General features: G+C 36.6%; 1 protein-coding gene across 8 annotated transcripts in view; it reads right to left on the bottom strand.

Annotated features, from left to right (window-relative positions):
• Positions 1–22,640, bottom strand: part of ntm (neurotrimin) — a 252,155-nt gene that overhangs the window by 66,276 nt on the left and 163,239 nt on the right. For 2 of the 8 annotated variants that reach the window (XM_043249812.1, XM_043249817.1), the window contains exon 2: positions 8,758–8,848. In XM_043249812.1, the coding sequence (XP_043105747.1) occupies positions 8,758–8,848 (91 nt within the window). Of the gene's footprint in view, positions 1–8,757; positions 9,446–22,640 lie in introns of those variants that run through there. The other 6 variants (XM_043249810.1, XM_043249811.1, XM_043249815.1 and 3 more) reach the window with 4 other exon arrangements.

The following is a 22,640-nucleotide window of genomic DNA, read 5'->3' as shown; positions in this document are numbered from 1 at the left end:
TTAAAGAAGGTCACAGCAGCCTGTCATAACTCTCGTTTAAAGCGCTGGATGGGTGAACAGAGCAGAATTGCAGCTACTGCGAGGGGTAAAGAGACTGACTGACGGGACACAGAAGATCAGTCCTTCTCAGGGTTGATGTACAATCTCACCATCAACACAAAATCAATAGTCTATCATTCTACATGTTCAGCGAATCAGAATTAATTATAGCAGCTCAGAAGCTCGCGCCAAGAAACTACAAAGTCAGGTGTTCCTCCACAGATCTATTTTCGTTGAGGGTTTTTTTTTTTTTTTTGGCTGTGTGCCAATTTTATATTGAGAGAGGAGTACAGAGTACGCAGGAAATGATAAGGAGAGAGAAGGGGAATGGGAACAGATAACATTACAAGGCAGATTTGAACTGGCACTGCCCCTTTCAGCACTGGAGCTCAGTGTGTCTTCACAGTAAGACATTTTATACTTCATTGAAAACTATGTTAAACAGCATTTTTGTCTGATTTTTATAATTATTACACGTGCAATTTGATGACTTAATATTAACTGGGAGACTGCACTGATTAGATACACTTGAAAAAAAAGCAAAAAACATTTACATGTACAGTGATGTGATCACTTTTATTTACACATTCATATAAATGTTACCTTAAATTAAATTAATAACCTAAAATAAGTTATTTTTAAATCAAATAAACTATTATTATTATCATTAATAATAATAATAATAATAATAATAATAATACAGTCGTTATTTATATTTTTAAAGACTTTATTATAAATGGATATATTAAATATGCCATACATATAATAAATCCTGAAATAATAAATATAGAAGTAATTGAATGAATGAATGGATTAATAAATGAACTAATGATTTCCTAACATACAAATTTTGTGTTATTTTTATTTGTTATTTTGAATTATTAACAAATGACTATGGAAGCATTGCATGTACTTTACTAAATATAAAATCGCACAATGACTAAGTATACAATTAAGGGGAAAAATAGCAGCACAACAAGAAATGTAGCTTTTGTTACAGTATTCAATGAACGTCAAAATGATTGTGCCATAACTGATATTCCTCACTGGACGGGACTAAATTTCTCAGAGGCCCCCCAGAGTAGGTAATTTTCTAAAATAATTTTAACAGAATAGTGCTTTTGCATGACCTAAGAAAAAAGATGTCCCTTGGCAATTTTGGTGCTAAGCAGAAAGCAAGTCAGGGTGACATAATATGTATTAAATACCCTCTTCATTTCTGATAAGACAGATTGTGAACATCTTGCCGTTTTAATGACAGACCCTCCCGAGAGAAATAAACAAGAGACGGAAATTCTTCTTGCAAATTGCTTCACTTTGTGCGACAGACCCAGGCCCGTCAGCTGACTAAAAATACCCGGGCCTCGGGAGTCTTTTGAGCAAATGAAGGGAAGCAAATGATGATGGTCTATATCTATACATAAAATTGATTATGTATGTAATAGACGACTACAAGGGAGTGAATGATTGGCCGTTCAATCAGAACCCTGAACAGAAAAACACAGCTCTTTAGTGGTTAATGAACTCGGTCATGAGCTGAAAAAAATAGTCTGTGTTTTCATATATAAACCTGCCATGTAATCAAATGCTTAGCGAGAGAAATTAGCCATGTACCCTTGTTACCAGGCACTCAATACCTTCCTTTGCAGGTTTTTGTGATTGCACAATGTGTTCGGATGCGTTCTGTGTGTCTTTATGCTTGTGCAGTCTTGATTTTGTTAACCTTGCTCTGCAGAGGCGGAGTTTAGACCTTTAAGCACCTAATTCAGTGAAACCCAGTCTCCCACCTCTAAAGTCTTTGGCTGCCGTCCAGACGCCCAGAGCAACGCCTCCCCACAGGCGCTCGGCACCACACACCTGCACTAGCCAGCCCTGAACCGCTCGCCACGCTGACGCAATCTGCCAGGAAAACAGTGACATGCTGAAAAGCTGAGTCCTACATCTCTCTCCCACTAGCAGCAGCTCTGGGGATGCAGGTATCAACCGCTTAGTTCTGGGCCTTGGTGATAAAGTAGACTGCAAACAGCATTCTGGAATTTCTAATAGGTGTGCGTGGGCAAAATATCAAGTCTAAGGAGTGTGTTTTGCTGCGGGGATGCATTTTAAGAATGAAGTGAAGTGCCGGCAACCTGTGCTAGGTAACAATTTCTGTTGTTGTTCAAGGATCTGAATAATTACACAAAAGGCTTTTGTTGTTTTGAAATGGTTCTAAAACGGGCTCAACGTATGTGTTATTGTTTCTGTCGATTAAACCAAGAGGATAAAAGAGATTCAATCTTGAGAAGAAGAAAAAAAATCTTGTGAAAGAATCTTATGTGTCTGGGTTTTTAAAACTTTTTGACTCCCAAAAGAACTCAGAATATGATGAAACCTACCTAATAAACAATGCAGCTACATGTTTTGAATGCACAGAAACTCATAGAAGAGAAAAATATGAAGCGTGACAATACACAAATTATACAACTGGATTCTGAATTTGAACTTAATTTGACAGCCTATCCCTTTTCCTGTTATCAGAGTATTTTTATATGCATTAACCTGAAGAGTAAACTACTAAACAAACATGTAAAGCTGGGAGTGAGGGAATGGGTGGGTGGGGGGAAAAAGAGACTCCCTGTACTTGTCACAGGCTATTTCATAACCATTTGGTGATTTTAAACTGCGCGTGCATGAGAGAGAGCCTTGAAGCACCAATAACCAAAATAATATACTTTCAAACATACTGATAAACTAACATTTTAAATATTTAAAAGAGCTTGTTAATATATTCAGATAAAGCAGTCATACATCGCTATAGGATTCAAAAATCCAACAGCTGAGGTTTGCTCACCACATTTGACCAAAATTAAGAACTGTTCAGCAGCACCATACTGTGGTTTCTAGACCAAGAACAGATGTGTGCTTTAAAACATACTCTATGTGGTGCAAAACAAAAAAAGCATTTGCAATTTTGAGGTTACGTAACTCGGCACATTTTGACTCTACAAGTGGCCTGTCTCTGCTCTCAAAAGCAGGCAAAGGATATCGAAAACATGCAATTTCTTCAAAATCACAATGCTATTTTCATGGTCAGGAAATCAATCATCTAGGCCAAATTTATAGAGAGAAAGCCAAGGCAAAAGATTATGGAGACTTTTTTTTTTTTTTTTTTTTTTTTTTTTTTTTTTTGCAGAGGGCACTTTCTGTGATTTTAGGTTCCAAAGAAAAACAAGAAACACTGAGGCTAAGTGTGATTACATCCGCAGTGTTTTTCTGCCTTGTTTTTGTTTTTCCTTCTTTCGCTCTCTGTCCTCTCAAAGGTTAATGAGTCTGGTGAAAGGAAATGGTCTGAGAGACAGCAAGGTGTTGGACCATTTGGTGTGTGGCCAAGCCAAAGAGCCGCCACAATGTCATTATGCCCCGATGGCGGTTCAAACCGGAATGAGTGACAAACAGCTGTCGCTAATGCACTGGCTAACAGATGCGCTTAGTCTTTCATCCCCTTACCGGGGCAGGACGCAAGCTCCTTTCAGCCAAAAAATAAATCAAACTACAGAAGAGGTCCATTTCCGCCATTGCAAATTAATTCCGAAATATCAAAACACTGATTAATCCCGGGTCTCTGAATCGTCTGGATGGTCATTCGTTCTGACAGCACCCCGTGCTCCTGTCTGGCCCTGTGATGGTGGCTCAAATGATTAGGCTTTAATGAGAGACAAGAGAATGTTGATGTAAGGTAAAGGAAAGTGGAATTAGACAGATAATGTTGAGCAGCTCGCTGTGAAATCAAATTAGCGCCCTCTCAATCTTATCAGCAAGAAGCTTCTTTTTTTTTTTTTTTTCCAAATCAGCAGTCCATTCAAACCTCTGCAGTTTATTCTCTTCTGCAGATATTCGCAATATATCTGATCGTTCAATACGGTTCAGTTAATACAAGAGAACTCAGAGCTTTCTACAGGAATATGTGATTGCTAGATATCACAGCTGAGATTTGTGAGGAGAAGTAACGGGAGGAGGTGAAGCTAAGCCGATGCATAAAATCTAAAAAGACTTTTCTTTATGATGGATGATATACTACACTTCTGTCTGGCTTGAAGAGATGTGAATAACACTGTAAAGAAGTCTTTATGGTACATATTACATGTACCACGATATTTCGGAATTGGAAAAGCGATGGAATAAAAGCTTTTAGTGAAACATGAACTGAAAGAATAAACTAGATACTTGCATTTTGTAAAGAAAAGATGTGAACCTGGACCACTAAACCAGACTTAAGTTGCTGGGATTTATTTGTAGCAATAGCCGAAAATATAAAAAAAATGTATAAAATAAAATAAAATAAAGTAATAAAAGTACAATTAAGTAAAGATCATGTTCCATGAAGATTCAGCCATAATATTGCCCCATCCTAACAAACATATTTGTTTAGCTTTTTAATGATGTATAATTTTGAAAAACTAATACTTATGACTGGTTTTGTGGTCCAGTGTCACATATAAGTTGCTGTGTAGTAAAAGTCAACTTTCAGCAAGTACATTAATACAGTGGCAACAAGTGACTCAATGAATGAGTCATCAAATCATTCATTCAACTGATTCACTGATTTGTTTTTATTTTTTCTCTGAACATTAACTTGAAACATAAGAGCTGCTGCTTCAACTGGATCAAATGAACTGCTATCTTACCAAATTCATATTCGAATTTACATTTAATCTGTTACAACGGGATTAAAAAACAATCGGCAGCCTTATGGAAAGTGCTTGACCCGTAGCATTATTCCCACACTATATGCAAATGTAGTGAAAATTACCAATCATCAAGCACAAACTCCCAAACGACAGCAAAAACAGGTGTTGAATGTTTATCACATCACAGTTCAAATTGCATTTATCCATAAAAATAATCAAAATATGATTCTCTAAACGAATAATGCAGCACTTATAAACAAATCCACAGAGAGAGAAAGAATATTGGAATGATATGCAGGTTAAACCTGGTGGACTCTTCAGAAATTGCAGGGATTTGCTTCTATCCAGCAGCATTTGGGAGGCTGGTGATAACGACAGCTGATATATCAGGTGTCAACAACAACAGACAGACAAGTGGCTGGAAGATATTATCACAGAAGACTCAGGAGCACTCGCTGCAAACATGAGAGCAGCATTCTCCAGGAACCATCACGAGATGGTATGAATGTTTTCATGCTGTTTAACCACCTACTAAATTGCTGAGGTAAATCTCAGAGATGTGTTTTGTTCCACGTTGAGAGTGAAAATGCTGGGAGAGAGGAAATTGGCTGCTCTGAGTTTCAACAAGTAGCACAAGGCCAGCGTACCAGCTCTCGGTGGTATTAACAAGCTATGAAAGCGGCACACCAATAAATCACAGGCCTTTCAGCCACCACCAGTGAAAAAGTGAGTGCTGTTTCCATCCAATGCGCTCTGGAACTAGAGACCCAGGTGACTAGATTTAAACACAAAGGTCCGGGATTAATTAAGTCTGATTCCTTAATATAAACCACTTATCTTACTCCTCAATCAGGGTTCTCGATGCTGGCTAGACTTATCAACTCCGCTTTAAAATAGCAAAGTGAGAAAAGGTTGGCAGCTGTGACCAGAAAGATAGAGCTAGGAAGCAGCATGTGGAAATTCATTAAGTTCGACAAGTTTGGCTTGCATTTCTATTGTTAGTTTATACCCTAGGTAGTTTTTTTTTTTCCTTTTCCATATGATACAGTTGATTTATTTTTTGCAACAAACAAAAAAAAAAAGAAAGTTACCGCGATCCTAGTTCCTTTCCTAACAGATTTTCAAACATGGCAATCACAACACACAAGGGAAAACTATACTCTCTCCAAATCTGAAGCTAGCTTTGCTAGTCTCACAGCGCTGCTTGTTTTGTATTCCTCATTAAAGTGGTTTCTTTTAATTGCCTAAACCATCCTAACATCTTACTGACCTGTCATCTGAGACCTCTGGGTTCTTCTCGCGAACACATTTTCACATCTGCACATTTGTTAATAAGGGGCTGTTTATTTTAATTGTTACTTGTGTCTTTTCATACTTCTGCTGCTCATCAATTTCACCTTTTAAACCATAACAGTCCTCCTCTTCGTCTTCTAGCCAATAAATTGCCATATCCCATAATCCTCTCCAGACAGTTCAGCACTTCAACGCCCACTCGCTGCCCTCAAACTCCCTCAAATTTTGTCACATAATTCTGTAAGAGGGCTTTAATTTAGCCCACGCTGTTGAGGACTTACGCAATGAATCTTATTTTTAATGTAATGGCCTTGTTATGTTTTTGGCCTAAGAGTAATTGGAACTGCCAGAGTTAGTTTTCTGCTAATGTTCACCTGAGGGGGCGATATGACTGAAAACATCACCTTGGGCGGTCGGGTATGATGACACCAATAACTGTAAACTGTGCAGCTGTCACAATGACTGGCAATGCATCAGTGAAACTCCTGCACCCATCGCACAATCTGAACGGAGGTTTATAACTTTGGTGGAATTTTAAATAAGCCAATATATTTGCGGACAGGTTTGATTTAACACTCAAATACAGGGCGCTGGAAGCGTGACTGCAGGAAACAACATTTTTTTTATGCGAGATTACATTAAATCACCGAGGTTTGTTCCAACTCACTCAAGAGCAAACTGCCATATTGCTAAAACCAAGTCAGTCACTTTCTGGAAACGTTTAGAGCGTGTCGACTACATAAATCTACTTCTTTTGAAGCTATAAAATAGATTTACTGTTTGTGTTCAAATAAATATCAATTGTTAATGCAGTCCATGTCTGCAACATCAGATTTGGGATGTACCCAACAAAATAATTGGACCCCGTACTGCTTCTCAGATTTATTACTTCCCCCAATATTTGCCAAGTTTTATTTTTAAACATTTTTTTCAACATGGCTTACACTGGCTTAAAACTCAAAACGCACAACAACAGTACAGCCTGAGTGACGACAAACCATTGCATCTGTCAAAAGTTTGGTCATGCATGTCTGCACGCGTGCAACAGAGGTTATCATTATTTTTAAAGACCCACGCCTCAATGCCTCTTTCCAATTTTATCAAACACCCCCTTCACTGGCTTAATGTTTAATATTCTAAGTAAACAGCAGACACTGTGTATTAAATACATTGTCAATCAGTCATCTCCGCTAGCAAGTTTTTCTATCCCTGCACAGAGGTTAAGCTTTATTAAAGTGGGTGTAATCCTGTTAGTCATGTGAATATCCTAAAGGTTACTAGTTCATGTTTCCCCGTATTAAGACAGTATGAAAATCCAAAACGTTAGTCACCAAAACACACAGCCTGGTTTTTTGGTGCACCAAACACATGCATTATGACAAACATTTGTTGTTGTTTTTTTTCCTGTGGGGACTTTCCATTGAATTCTATATGTTTATGCTCTGACCCTAAAACCAAACTCTTACAGAAAAGTTTCTACATTTTTACACTTTCATTAAGACATAGTTTATTATGTTCATTAAGTTGCTTTTCTCGCTGAAATTGTTAGCTATTCCCCACAATGTAGCTGAATTCAGGTTTTACTATCCCTGTGGGGACATTTGTTCCCCTCAGTATAGGCAAAACCTGACACGCACGCACACTTTTCCTTAGTTATGTATATTTTTTCCAATTGAGGACATGCCCAAAGGGAGGTTTTGTCACATTTACCACACTTTGGGGGAGAATTTATTCACAAGCTATCGCTACGTACAAGCACATAGGACACAATAATCTAGTTAATAAAAGTTAAACACACACAAACTGCTTAAAATAATTGTTAATGTGACCCTGGACAACGAAACCAGTCTTAAGTCACGCAGGTATATTAGAAGCAACGGTTATAAAATTATAATTTTTTCTTTTATGCCAAAATAATAAGGATATTAAAGATCGTGTTCCATTAAAATTGTTTGTAAATTTCCAAAAGTAAATACATCAAAATTAAATTTTTGATTAGTAAAATGCATTGCTAAGACTAAATTGGGACAACTTTAAATGCGGGTTTCTTAATGTTTTTCACCCTCAGATTTTTAAACAGTTGTATCTCAGCCAGATATCGTCCTATCCAAGCAAACTATACATCAATGGAAAAAGTATATTTTTTTAAGCTTTTCAGATTAAAAATATGAAAAAGAACCGAACATTGAGACTTATGACTGTAGATAATTCCTTTAGAACTTCAAATAGACCAATATAAAGTGGAATGTACTTGGAAACTACTGGGCCTCGAAGAAGTTAATGCATTACATAAAAACAGTACAGACACTAACAAAGGGTAATTTATTGTTTTCTTCACTGTGCTAATCTTCACATAATTACACATTTGTTTCAATTTCCTCAGTTTTCATATCCAGTTTATCAAGTTTGAATGTTCATCTTAAGGCTAATTAAACTCAAAGTGGCTTAAAACGTGTAATGAACTGCAGGTTGTGACCACTTTAATTTAATTAAAAAAGTGCAATTTTTTTCAGTCATAGTGAGTTGAAACAGTTTGCAGTCAGCGCACCAAAACTTATAAAGGCACATTAACAACATGACTAATTTTGAAGTTAACTAAGCCATTTTACCCTACTTTTTTTATTTTTTTTATTTTTTTTTTTTTTTTTAAATCACCTGACAAACGTCACGAACCGACACGCGAAATATTCGACAGTGCCGATGATCTTTTCGCGCAGGACACGGCAACAAGAGAGCATGATAAATTCATTTCGCCTACCTGAGGAAGAGCGTCTCTCCTTGTCTGATGGTGATGTTGTCCATCTGTTTGTTATCGGATTGGGATTCTCCCTGACTGCGGACGGGCAGACCTGCGGGGAGAAGGAACAACAGTCTGAGACTCATCACCACACACCTCCTCCAGGACGCCGCGCAGCATCCGCACGCAACCATCTTCATCTGCGGAGTTCTCGGCGTGGAAATCCGTTCGCAGTAGTCCAAAAAGAGAAACGCGTTAGTTAGCCATTACAGTTCATCTGTTAATCCAGATTTCCTCCCCAGGTAGACAACAAAATCCCCCGCGTACTTAGCACGGAGCGCTTATCGATGACCGCGCCGTGCCGTCGCCATGGAAATGGGGGTAAAATAAAATAACGTATGAATGAAATGTACACTTGAGTGGTGCCCTCAATCTTTCTGCTTTCTTGGGTCCTATCGCCTTTAATATCCGAACTCAAAATCCACCTTTTCCCCCCTCACAGACGCGCCGTCTCAAACTTTAAGAAGTGGAGGCTAGAGAGCCGAGAGCGAATGAACCTGCCAAAATGTCATTCCAGCTGCGCGTGAATGGATGTGTGTTTGTGGTTCCTCAGTGCAGTACAGTGTGAGTATACACTAGTCTTCTCCAAAAAAGAAAAAAGAAAAAGAAAAAAACAAAGTCTCCCTCCAGTGGGACCGTTGCTCGGCTTTCTTTAAGACCCCGCTTACCGAGAATAGAGACTGTAAAACACGCGCAAGTTGGAAAAAGCGCGCGCTGTTGTCATAGCAGCCGCGCAGCGCCAAAAACAGCGCGCAAATCAGCGGCTATTGTGTGGAGTAATGCACTGCTTGAGCGACATTCATTGATTGCCTTGTGGTTGCAGCCCCTGCCATTCAACAGAGCCGTTCAAGGAGCACTCGAGAGAGAAAATTGAGCTTTGTTGCACAAAATCACAAATCAAATAACCCATATTTTTTGAGAACTGAAAACAATGATGTCTAGACATGAGGATGAGGGGAAAATTGAAGAACAAAATTAAAGGGCGTCGCGCAAACTAAAAAATCTAAACTGGATGACATAGCTACATATTTTTAGTGTTATTTTAAGGTAAAAATAATATGTTATTATATATATGAATGTATGTATATGTATATATTGTATTGTCTAGCAGTGTATATTCAGACAAGCCATGTGTGATTTCTGCTACAAGATTGTTACCGAAAACCATTTCTCCTTCAATAACCGTGCAACTTGATTTATTTTTTACAAGTTGTCTCAAAGCATTTGAATTGATATAATGCTTCTATTCAAAATTAAATGTCCAGTAATTCATAAACGCTCTCAGACACCACCTGCTTCCACTTTCTACCATCAGCCATAAGTAATCAGTTCATTTAAGACAGCAGCGCTTCTTTCATAACAAGCTTCACCTCCTGTAGAAGGACGAGAATGCCCAGAGCATTTTAAAAGGAACAATTCAGGAAACACAACATGTCCTCTCTCTAGCCTCTCAGACAGACTCTCCCTCTCTGCAAATGTGCCAATGTGTCGTCACAGATCACTCTAGAGATCCAGAATCAATGTGACAGTGACCTAAACAACTGCACGCAGTGGCTTTCTGAGTAGAAATGAGGGAATCTCACAGACTACTCTTCTTTCAGAAAAATTCCCTATTAAGGGTGAGTGAAGCAGACCGTGTAAGCCCAAATACACAGGACATTTATGGATGACTCATTTTGTCATCCATCTATCTATCCATCCATCCATCCATCCATCCATCCGTTCGCCCATCCATTCGTCCATCCATCCATCCATCCATCATCTGACTTGTTTAGCATGTTTCCTGCCGACTAATTTACTCTGCGCTCCAGATGGTCTCCTCCTTCCTTTAGATTTAAGTTTGCCCACCAGGGGCCTGTGATAATGAGGTCTCGTTGCAGAACTTCAGAAAGATGATATGTAAGTTTATCTGTGCCATGAGATGTTAATATGTATCGGCTGAACCAAAGCTGGAACAGAAAATGTTAGTGTAACTTGGTAAAATGTCACCATGCACAAATACATTTGCAACCAATCAAAAAATACTTATGAACTGCTATGAAACTGTAATGGAAATGTTTTTTTTTTTTTTTTTCTGCATCCCTCCCCCATTAAAAACCGGCACAAAAATGAAAAAATATATTCCACATATTCCTCCCCTTTAGATTTTCTGTGTGGTCTCAGACTTTTGGACTCAACGTATTACTCAACTAAACCATGAAATATTATGATAATATTAGGAATAATAACTAGTAATATTCTGTTTGAAGTGTTTCACCTGCATCCGTTGCTGTCTGAATTAGTGAATCTTTAAATAGATTCAGTATAGATCTATTTTTACAGTACATTAATGCCACATTGAGCAAAACAAAATGTTTGAACTTTAAATTTGACAGCTATTCCTGCAAATCTCCTAGTCTCAAAATAAAAGCTAGCAATTATTTGTGGCTGCTGTCGAGAAGTGAAATATTTGTGCTTGCCATTTTGCTTTCATTTTCAGCAGTGATTGTTATGGGAAGGTACATCTCCAAATGACTTTTATATCTGGATCATGATGGATTTAAATCAGCTTTGCTTTTGCCATCTTTGTTACACCTTTCAGGACTATTTTTTTTTCTCTCAAGGCTTCTTTTTTTTTTACCCCATAAAATTCAGGAATTCTGTAGATGATTTCACATAGTGAATCCTAAATTATTCTAATATGCAGACTTGGTGAATATTGAGGTTGAAAACAGTTGAGTTGCTTAATGTTTTGTGGACACTGTGATATCTTTGAATTCTTGCTCATTAAAAGTTTTCGATTCAAACTTTTGAAGAGCAGAGGAAATACGCCAAGTATATTTCAGTATATGTGTGTGTGTGTGTGTGTGTGTGTGTGTGTACAGTGTATATTTATTATATATATATAAATTCAAACATGCACATATTTAATAAAAATAAGTTATGTTTATTATATTAAATATATATATATATATATATATATATATATATATATATATATATATATATATATATATATATATATATATATATATAATATATATATGCAAAAATACTTATATACTGTATGTGTGTTTAAACATATACATAATATTAAACACAGTACAAATGCATGTTATGTAAATAAAAACTTTCATTTGGGATGTGATTAATCACGATCAATCACAATTTATTTAGTCATTTTAAAATGTTAATTTAATTTAAATATGATTATTTGCTATTTTTGGCAATGTACAATGTGTTTCGTTGCCAAGCACTCTAATTATCTGAAGTCGTACGCGGGGTTGAAGCAATAATACAGAAATACTATCGGTTTCTAGTTCATGTCTATTAAGTCATGAGCTTCAGTCCAAGGTTTAGTCCAAAGTTACGCTTTAGTCCAAGGTTTGCTTGTACCGCTGCTGCACAAACAAACCTTGTTAATCAGCTGTGGAGGAAAGCATACATTTGGGAGACTCCACCACTTCAGAGGAGGAGAAAAGACCCAAATAAAATAAATATCATCGCCTGAAGGTTTTCTCAACAGGGAAATTTTGCCACTATAAGTTAAGACGTCTGTATAAACTGAAGCTGTGAAACCTTACTCGCTAAGACATCATAAGCTCTGCTAAACTCTGCCCTGCTGGCAGTGTTGACTTTAGTGCATTGGCACGGCACTTCAATAACATTTGTGGGACGACAGCTCAATTCCCAGTTTGTGGGCTCCCAGCTGATTTGGTGCAACGCTGCCGGCTATGTAATATCGTGTCACTATGAGAACTCAGTTATATATCATAGAGGGGTTTTGTATTTTCATTGTTTTGCTTCAGCCTGCTAAACGGAACCCACTTCAGCATTCAAAACACCTAGCCGATGATTGCCTGGGTTAAGAGTACCGCTGAAAAACAATAATCAAGCTGAAATGCTGCTCTGAGAGGGATAATGTGTGTCCTCACGTATCTGTGAAAACAGTGTTTATGGCTTAAGTGAGAACTCCAAGTGGTTTGCGACCGGAATGTAACGCTACACCTCCGTGCGTTCGTCCACACGCTCGCGCTACTGTGCTAAATCACTCTCTTTCTTCATCTAACACATCGCGACACGCTGGGATGAGTGATCGGGCAGATCTCTATACACCGGAACTGAAAAATCTGAGCTGAGAGAGACGGGGGAAAAGCTGGTAGCCCAGAGCAATTCGACTCTTTGGGGTGGAAGTGACCATTATTTTCCAATACAGAGATTGATGTCGCTTGAACTCCTCTTTGTCTTACACTAGTAATGGTTTTCTGTCTCTGCTTTGCCATTTAACAGCATTTTCTTCTAACTTGTTCTATATTAGAGTGTCATTGCAAAAGCTAGAACATTTTTGTCTTCAGAGAAAGAGAAACTGGAGGCTTTGTTTTTTACTCTTGAGATTTACTTCTATAATATGAATACTAATCAAAGCTACTAGTAGCTACTATTATATTACATATAGTTTTAATTCATTAATCGCGGTTTGTTTACATTATATGTGTATTCACTGTGTATACGGAAAATACATGTCTATATGTATATTCATATAATTTAGATTCTAACATATTTTTTTAATATACAAACATATGTTTTTTGAGCAATACGCACATGCATGTGCGTGCATTTGTATATACATAATAAATACACATAGTACACGCACACATATCATGCAAACATGGCTAAATGCTAAATTAATAATAACAAATAATAACAAAATAGGCGGCTTTAGTGTGTATCTTACATATGTACGTAGTTCTACAATTTATAAAACAAATAAATAAATAAGTACGAATATTTACTATTTTTGGTTTGTAAAATGTGTCATTCCAAGTGTGTCACGATGTAATTTTACCTGAAGTCATTTCATAGCCTATGAAGGATTTAATTAACATAATTATAGAAAATACATTCAGTTTCTTTTATTAAGATCAGATCCCCTGATAAAATATCATAATGCGATGGCGCTCGTTCGGCGAGCTCAACAGATGTGCGATAAAATCAGGTTGCTATAATAAAACTCCATCCATTCTCTAACGCGTCCGATTCTATACATTTCAACCTTTAAGACCAGACTTGGTACCGTCTTGCGCAAAGCATCAAATATTGTCCTGACACGGATGCACTTTACGTGACACTGTGTAGCAATTATACAAACATATGCATGCATGGCAAAACACTGTAATAAAGGACGCAGTGTCCTGACCGTGTCATAACACTCTGGGGTTTTAATTCGCAGCATTCAAAATAGTATACTGTTATACTATCGAACCACGCCAATGCAGCACTGGCAGTAATATTTTACGAGGGTGCTGTAAGAACATACAGCCATAACAAGCCATTAAAAGGGTATTTTCAAGGACAAGTAAGTTTACTGTATGGATTGGAGAGTAAGACATAAGTGTTTACGCCAATAGCAGATTACGTTTTTACAGCCTAAGCAAAGGAGAGGACTGCGGTACAGGTGAACGGTGACTGGGATAATTAGTGTAATAGCGTGACTATTCAAAGAAAGCACTTGCAGCTCTCAGAATCTCTCACCGAAGAACAGAGGTTGGGTTCATTAAAACAAATCCGCTTGAAATGTTTTGAACTGGTTCATGCTTCAGTCAAATCCTGTTGTGAAACAGTGATAAGGGAATTGTGTGTATCGCTACATCTTTAATAAAGTCTAAGAGGCAGGGGGGGGGAGTTTACTAGCGGCTATTATGAAAAATAAAATCAGATTAATGGGAATTATAAGCGCAGAGAAGCATTTGTATGATAATTTACCTACACTTTAAAGAGGTGCAGACTTGCAGAAAATGACTCGAGAGAATTAGAAAATAAAAAGTGCATCTTTTTTCATTCATTCTTTTCAATGAAAATAATGATAGGGACCAATTCTCACTATTAACTACAGCACGCTTATTAATTATACTGTTTGTGAGCACGCATTCTGTATGTCCATATTCTATATACCTATACATAACAACTACCTTAATAACTATAAGCAGAAAATTTTATTGAAGCAAAAGTCATAGTTGATGGCTTGATAATAGCAAGAATTGGACATTAAAATGATTAATGACCAAATTAATATAACAATTATAAAACAAAAGGGTAACACTTAAAATACTTTTAACATTTAATGTCAACATTTACTAACACGTTAATCAAATTAAAAGCTGAATCAGTTTTTTGTTTTCCCTTTTTTTATAGATTGTAAAATTATTGATATGTCTGTTGCTGCCCCTTCCCTGTTTTCGTTTTCTTGTATGGATGTAATTTCATTAATCTAAAAACAACAAAATGTTAACTACAAAAAAAAAAAAAAAAAAAAAAATATATATATATATATATATATATATATACATACATACATATGATGTAATGAAATAACAAAATAAATTGAAATAAATAAAATAAAAAACAGAATAAAACAAAACAAAACCAAACCCTAGACTCCAGCCCTTTGTACAAATAAATCGCCAAAAATAATTTTACAAAATATTTTTAAAGTGGACATCACACATCAAAGAATAATATCAGGTCTGTAACCAATGCATAAATGTTTGCCTTGCTCAGTGATCGAGGATGAGCTGCTATTGTCCACCTGTGAAACCTTCAAAAGTAATTCATGTTTTATACATCAAACCGGCTTTTGGCCGCTTTCATCTGTGGTGGTCTTATGAAACAGAGCATTCCATTTGCATAACATTCCAAAAGGTGTATTGCAAACCGGTTGGTGGAGATGGTTTCCAAAATACCTCAAAGCATCGGTTCTGCTTGAAACAGAGGCTGCGAAAGAGTATTTGTTCTTGAAAGTCGTCTCTCGAGCATTGACGTTTAAGAGAGATAGCACTCATTACACACAGCGCAGACATTTTGCAGCAATTACTCTTATCTTGTGTCAACACCTCTCACAAACAGAACCCCCTTGAAGAATTTCGCGAATCGAGACACTTCTCATTTTCCGTCGACTGGTTTAAATTCAGAGACTAAATTACCGCGAATAACTCTACATCACGAAGCCATCTGGCTTTCCGCGCGCCATATTTAATTTACGAGCACAGATTAGCCAATCGCTCTTCATACATGTTTAACTGACAGGTTAAAATTGGTTACCTGGTTACTGAAGAGGAGTGCTGTCATTTAAAGTCTGCAGAGGTGAGAGCGTTTCGAGCGCTCTCTTCTGCATCTGACAAAATCTTCTGTCACTTCATCTGTGTGAGATATTTATACAATCGGAAACGGAAAATGCAGATAAATATGAGTGGAACAGGAGTTTTCCTTTAAAAATGAAATCAAAATGTCATTATATACTCGCCTTTTGCGCATGCTGTTATTTTTTTACCATGGAATGCACAAAAAGAGAAATTGCGAAGAATACTAAAGTAACACATAAAACTTAAATAAATAAATAAGTAAATAAAATAATGTGTAAATGTGTTATATTTTTAAACAAGTAACACTACAACTCTTTTGATTTAGATTCATTTAGATAACATTTAGAAATGTTAAATCATATAATAAAATAAAAAAACTGTAAAAAAAAAAATGCTGTGATTAATATAGTTTATTTATAGTTATTTTCAAATGTTCAATGTACTGTCATTGTAAAATAACTTTATTATTGTTTATTTAATTGTAACAAATAAGTTCTCGTTAAAAACTAACCAAAATCAGTATTGGCCAAAATTAATTCAAATGAATAATAATAAGAAGAAAGATGATTAAAACCAATACTGTGAAATTACACCTTAAAATAACTGTATATATATATGTGTGTGTGTGTATATATGTGTATATATATATATAATTTTTTATGTGTGTGTGTGTGTGTGTGTAATAATTTATTCAGAAATCTAATATGCTCAAGAAAATGTTTCTTCTGTTATCAAAAGTTGTGTAGCATGTGTATTTATTTGAAACTGAAACTAAAAGATTACATTTTAATTACTAAAAATCTTTACTGTCACTTAATATTTAAAAAAATATATATTTATTAATAACATTAATAAGTTGTTACACTTTGACACGTTTGTTTTCAGTTGACCTTGTTATAGTCTCGTCTTGTTACAAAGCAAAAAGCGAATAACGCATGAATGCTCTAAAATGACACTTAAAGACTTAAAGAAGATCTCAAGTAGATTAAATTACTGTGTAGACAACGTCTCTCACTAATGCAAAACATGATGTGCTTCTTCGCTCTCACTCTAATCGCCATGGTGATCCTCCTCGGTGGGAAAGAGCATGCTAGACTGTAATGAGACGTTCTTATTGAATTCACAGCAGCTACTTAAATAGACTTGTCATATTAGATATGCCTCCAGACAAATTAGCAACCCAACACATTTGTGATTTCTTCACAAATGCAAGCCATAATTATGCCTTTACTTTGCAATAAGCTTTTGTTTGAGGCGTACGCCGTTCGAAGACTTAAAAACGAACAGGATATTTCGCTGTGTGCTGAAAGTGAAACAAAGTGACGCTCAGTAATGAATTTTAGAGTATCACCTGGAGAGACTTATCCTAAAGCTGAATTTGGATGTACGGCTATAAACTGAAGCCCAAGGATCCAATTATGCCATTTCTAACAACCGCCTGATTCTCTCAAAATGTCAGCTCCCTCTTTGAAGAAATAAATAAGACGAATTTCCTATAAAGGCGTCTATGTTTAAGCCCTGTATTTGGCCGAAAGGACTCTGTTGTACACAACTGTCACAATCTGAAAAACCCCGACCCAAGGAACAGTTCACCCAAAAATATCAATTGACAAAAAAGGTACTCACCCACAGGCAATCCAAGATGTAGATGAGTTTGTTTCTTCATCATAACAGATTCTGAGAAATTCTGCAGCGAATGGGCGCCGTCAGAATGAGAGCTAACAAAAGCACCATAATCGTTTTAGGTTTGTTTGGTAGCTTACAGAGAGGTAGTTAAGAGCTGAGAAGCTTCGGTTTAAAACCCGTGGAACTGATGTTCGACAAAACGGTTCAAATCAAAAAGAGTTAAAGTAAGTTGAAATGCCACGACTGCATCAACAAACGCACTTTTATATCAGCTTTGCATTTGTTAACACTACCGGGTAGGTTTACAGTTGGATTTGATGTAAGGGGTATTTCCAACAGGATAGAGCATGAACTTTTAGCAGCAGCACATGGATAAATCGATTCTGAATTGCCACAATACTTAATACTTATACCTATATCAACATAACAAAAATGTGCCGGGGTTCACGTTTATTTGTTTTAGCGCCAATCAGTGGACGTTCCTTTTTGTAACTGCGGGGATATGTGCAGTAAAACACGTAATAACTGTGTTGCACAAAAAGTGCCGAGGTAAGAGACCAGGTTGGCTAAATTTCCAATTTTTTTATTTAGATACAAAATCACGTACATCTTGGATGGTCTCGTGGGTAAGCAATTGTTCAGCAGATTTTCATTTTGGTGTCAGGTACTGCTATTGCATTTTAGTCCATCGCGAGGCTTAAACAGACGTCTTAATGGGACATTCTTCTCATTTATACTATTTAATGTCTCCCGGTATTTTTAGCGCGCTATCCCTTTAAAGCAATTCTAATGGCAGTCACTGACCAAAAACTCAATTTCCCTAATTCGCAAAAAGCCGTGGATATGTAAATACATTAACCGATTAGTCGAGAAAACCTCCAGCGCGGCCTGTAATTAGCAACATTTTATTTAGCAAATCCAGAGCAAAATAAAGATAAGAACGCCATTAGGCCCTTAAAACACTCCTAGATAACACATTCAAAAAAAAAAAAAAAAAAATTAGCAGATAATGGATTTCCGGAATGGATAATGGGATTTTTTTTTTTTTTTTTTTTTTTGCGGCTGTAACAGCAGCTGATGTGTGGTCGGTGGGTTTGGCTGCCAGGATCGACTTTGCCGCTGCCAAACCGCCAGCGTCATGTGATGCACCGCTGTCATCAAAGGCAAATGAGATTACAGGGAGGAATGGAGTTTACTCGCTCTCTGACAGATTTACCGATCCCCACAGGATCGAATACAGGTCCAGGGCTATGAAAGTCATCATCTGTGGGGTGAATTACTTGTGGCTGGAAACTACTTGTTTCGCTAACCCACAATTCCCCTCTCCCTCTTTGATTTACCTGCGTACAACCTTACTTTCCCTCGCCCTTCTCGCTTGGCTTTCTCTATCTGCCTCCCTTCCCTTCAAGGGCGGACGTTAGAAACAGAGATATGTCACTGCAGCGCCACCAGGTTCTCTTTCATCATCCTATTTGGGCTTTATTTTTTTTTTCTGTGCAGCGGTCTGTGAGGCAGACTACTTCTAACTCTGCCGCTCTCTCCCAGACGTGGCCCAGAAAGTATATTACGGCTCAGTTTCTGTGGCTACATCAAAAAAGGAAAAAAAAATAAAAATCTAAATATTGCAGGTGGCTTTATCAGCGAGACACTTCTCGTATTCCCCGAGCAACAGCACATCGAGGTCAGGCGTAAATGCACAGAGTCGGCGGCACTAAAGCTGTCATCAGTGTTTATATCACTCGGCCAATTCAGGGAGGACCAATAATAAGAGAGAGGGAAAATCTAATATCAGCTGCGGATCAAACGGCGCATGATTCATTTAGATATATTGCATATCGCCTCCCCTTCAGCCTCTGCTTGTCCCTTATGAGGACATTTCTGATTGCCACCGTACTATCGAAATTAAATGACCTTTCTTATTATAATTTTGCACATAATAAGCAGCTAATTTGAAATATTCTTATCTCTTATCGTCAGTAAAGGTTTCTATTTCCATAACCGGAATTGCAACTTTCTAGATAATGAAGGTCCTCCTGGCCCGTTGTGTGTATTTATTAGACTAAGGCTATTGTTTTTTGTTTTCTTTTTTTTCTGTCAGCGTGAACATAAAGTGATTCATTTGTACTAATCTAACAGATTAGCAGATTATGCTAATGAAGACATAATTAGTCTAATAATAACAGCAGGGAATATATTAGCTGACCTCATGCACAAGAGTGTCAGCATGTTCAAACTAGACCTATTTTTATTGTATGATAATGATCCAAGACTTATTATTCAGTGAAGCATCCGAAGAAGACGCTCAAACGATACGATTTTTTAAAAAAAATAAACCAATACTGGAATTTACTGAGTGTATGTTACATAAAAATACTCTTTCTACAATCTTTCTAAATTTACGATTTAATTCGGTGTTACTTGTCATGTCTTAGTGCTTATTTGGGAAACTTACTAGCAGTTTGTACATTTAATTTAGTGAACAAATAGTGACATATAATCTCTTTGTGATAAACATAGCTTGTTTACAGCATGTGCAGATCATCTAGTTTACCCTAAATAGTGCATATTAGTTTTGTAGTGCACAGCGTTTTGGAAGAATGTTTCCAACTCGTATTGTAAGGAAATAACTCAGTGAGTATTGTAAAGTAAAAATAAATAATGAATAAAAAAAGAGGGTTTATTCTTGCAGAAGAAGGCCAGAAAATCATACAGAGCATCACAGAGTGTGTGACAAAGAGAAACACTCATCCAATCATAATGCATTCTCAGCATATGTCTCCTTTTAGGGTATGTGTCTATTTCCTCTCAGACACAGGTTGATATGCTTTTACAAGTATTTGGTGCCAAAGTATCATCCAAAAACCTAGAATTTAGGGTCTCTATAATAACATTATCGCACCTAACTTAACTTTTTATGTGTGGTATCAGCATGAGCCTCGTGAGGAAACGTTTAGAACGGAATAAGGAGATGTTGTTATCCATCACAACAATAATGTGTCTGTATATGCTTGTACATGTTTGTTTAAAGGTGGAGATAATTAAATTCATATGGCGAAATATGCTCTTTTAACCAAGCCTATTGAGTGTTGACTAATACAAGTATGCTATTCATGTTTTTCATCCCCATAGTGTGAATATTGAGCCTTCCAGACACAATAGATACGTTTAGAGAGGTCCACTTAGATCCGTCGATCTCTTTTCAAATCAACCAATAGCGAGAGTTCGGGGCATTGCTACTGGAGCATGCTGTGCCTTAAGATGTTTAGCTGGATTGCTAATTCGGATTTTGTTACAAAAGTATTAAAGACTTAATATGGCAAAATATACAGCAGCAGATAAAATGGTAAACACAAAAGATGCTTGTATAAAACTTGATGGAATGTTTGGGTTTCAATCAAAACACTGAACTTGAGAAGTTCTCTCTTGACATGGTAAGCTAATCTCGATTGTTACCCCATTACCGTCAAGCTACCGAGTTTACAAGGATTGTTTGAAAATATACTTCATTTTTGTAATTTCTGCTAGATGACACTAGCAGGGCAGGAACTGCATACTCCACTTTTTAATTTGTCTTTCAGAGGTTGGTTCCTCTCAAGGTGTCTCCTTCTAACTATCTCAGTGAGCTTTTCCTGGCTGCTCTCGCCCTTGGCTTGTTCTGTGGGGGTTTGTAAGACACTAAAGCTGCTTTAAAACAATATGTACTGTGGAAGGTGATACACAAATAAATTAGAATTGAAATAATAGCTGCAATGGAGTGTCATTAGAATAGACTGTAGTCGAGTACGGCTTCCATTATTCCCGTGGTACTTTCAACACTAAATACATAAAGCTACTCGCACTGCAATCATTTATGCATTAAAAAAGTAAATCATTAAAATCAACTGACTTAAAGACTAGGAACAAAACACACTTTTAGATAATGACCTAAGAATTCCGAATTGAAGAAATATCAGCAATCAGCGTCTTGTAAGTAACTCCAGTAGGAAGTTGATTGTAAAGTACAATTTCCTGTACTGCAAGTGATTAATAAATTCATTACAAAATCAGTTTTTCTGAAGCTCCCTTGTGATGCAATTAGTTTTTAATTTATTGAATGTGTAAATGGAGCCACACAATAAATGAGACGAAATCCATCGCATCGTGCTTTTCTATCAACCCCGTAATGGTACAATTTCCTTGCTTTATCTACAGTAATTACAGCAATACATATCACCCAATGATTCGATATTTGCCGCCGACATTTTGCTTAGTTATTGAACCCATTGATATCTTGCCATGTTTTTACATGCAATCTGATTATTGAGAGCTGCATTAGCGACTGATGTGATTTCCTGCTATGTTGTGTTTGGTTGTGCAGTTTTCAATGATTGAAATCAGTGTTGGGGTGTAACCAACTAGAAGTGGCTAATTTGTTCAGTGGCTCTTCTGCCATGAAGCTTTTCCAGTAATGAGCTACTTTTTCCAGTGAGTCGTGTGTCATTAACACCGCAGCTTTACAGCCAAATGAACTGAAACAATATCCTGTTTCATATGCATCAGTTAAGAGCGATTCATTTTAGCGCATCCGTTCGTGCACGTTAATAAACAATTTGTTAATAGCCAATTAATATTTTTTTTTTACTATCAATACAAGTTTTAACAAATATATACAGTTTATATAAGTGCAAATGATTTCTTTCTTAATCGTGTCCAAAATACACAAATGTATTTATTTAAGAAAAAGGTTATGTTATGTTTATATGTTAAAAATAATTACATATAATTATATAATACATATGTATGTAAGTATATACAAGTAAATACAGTAAACACTGTATTGGGGTCTGGTGGTTGAAGAGGTTGCAAGAAAAGACTTATTATAGTTACAAAACTAAAAAGATCTTATAAAGGCAGGAGCAGCCAATTAACATTGCCTACATGCAGTTTTCACTCAAGAAAAAAAGTGGAAAAAGTGTGCTTTTCAAGGCTGGTAGATAAAGGAGACCAGTATTTACAAAGTTAACTGTTAATGTTGAATACTTGTCGTCTGTGACACACAAAGCACAAAAACACAGGTATTTTCATTTTTTCTATGTTTTTTGTTTTGTTTTGTTTTGTTTT

The sequence above is a fragment of the Puntigrus tetrazona genome, chromosome 10, assembly GCF_018831695.1.
Source record: "Puntigrus tetrazona isolate hp1 chromosome 10, ASM1883169v1, whole genome shotgun sequence".
Taxonomy (NCBI): domain Eukaryota; kingdom Metazoa; phylum Chordata; class Actinopteri; order Cypriniformes; family Cyprinidae; genus Puntigrus; species Puntigrus tetrazona.
This window is presented reverse-complemented; position numbering and strand designations above follow the sequence as displayed.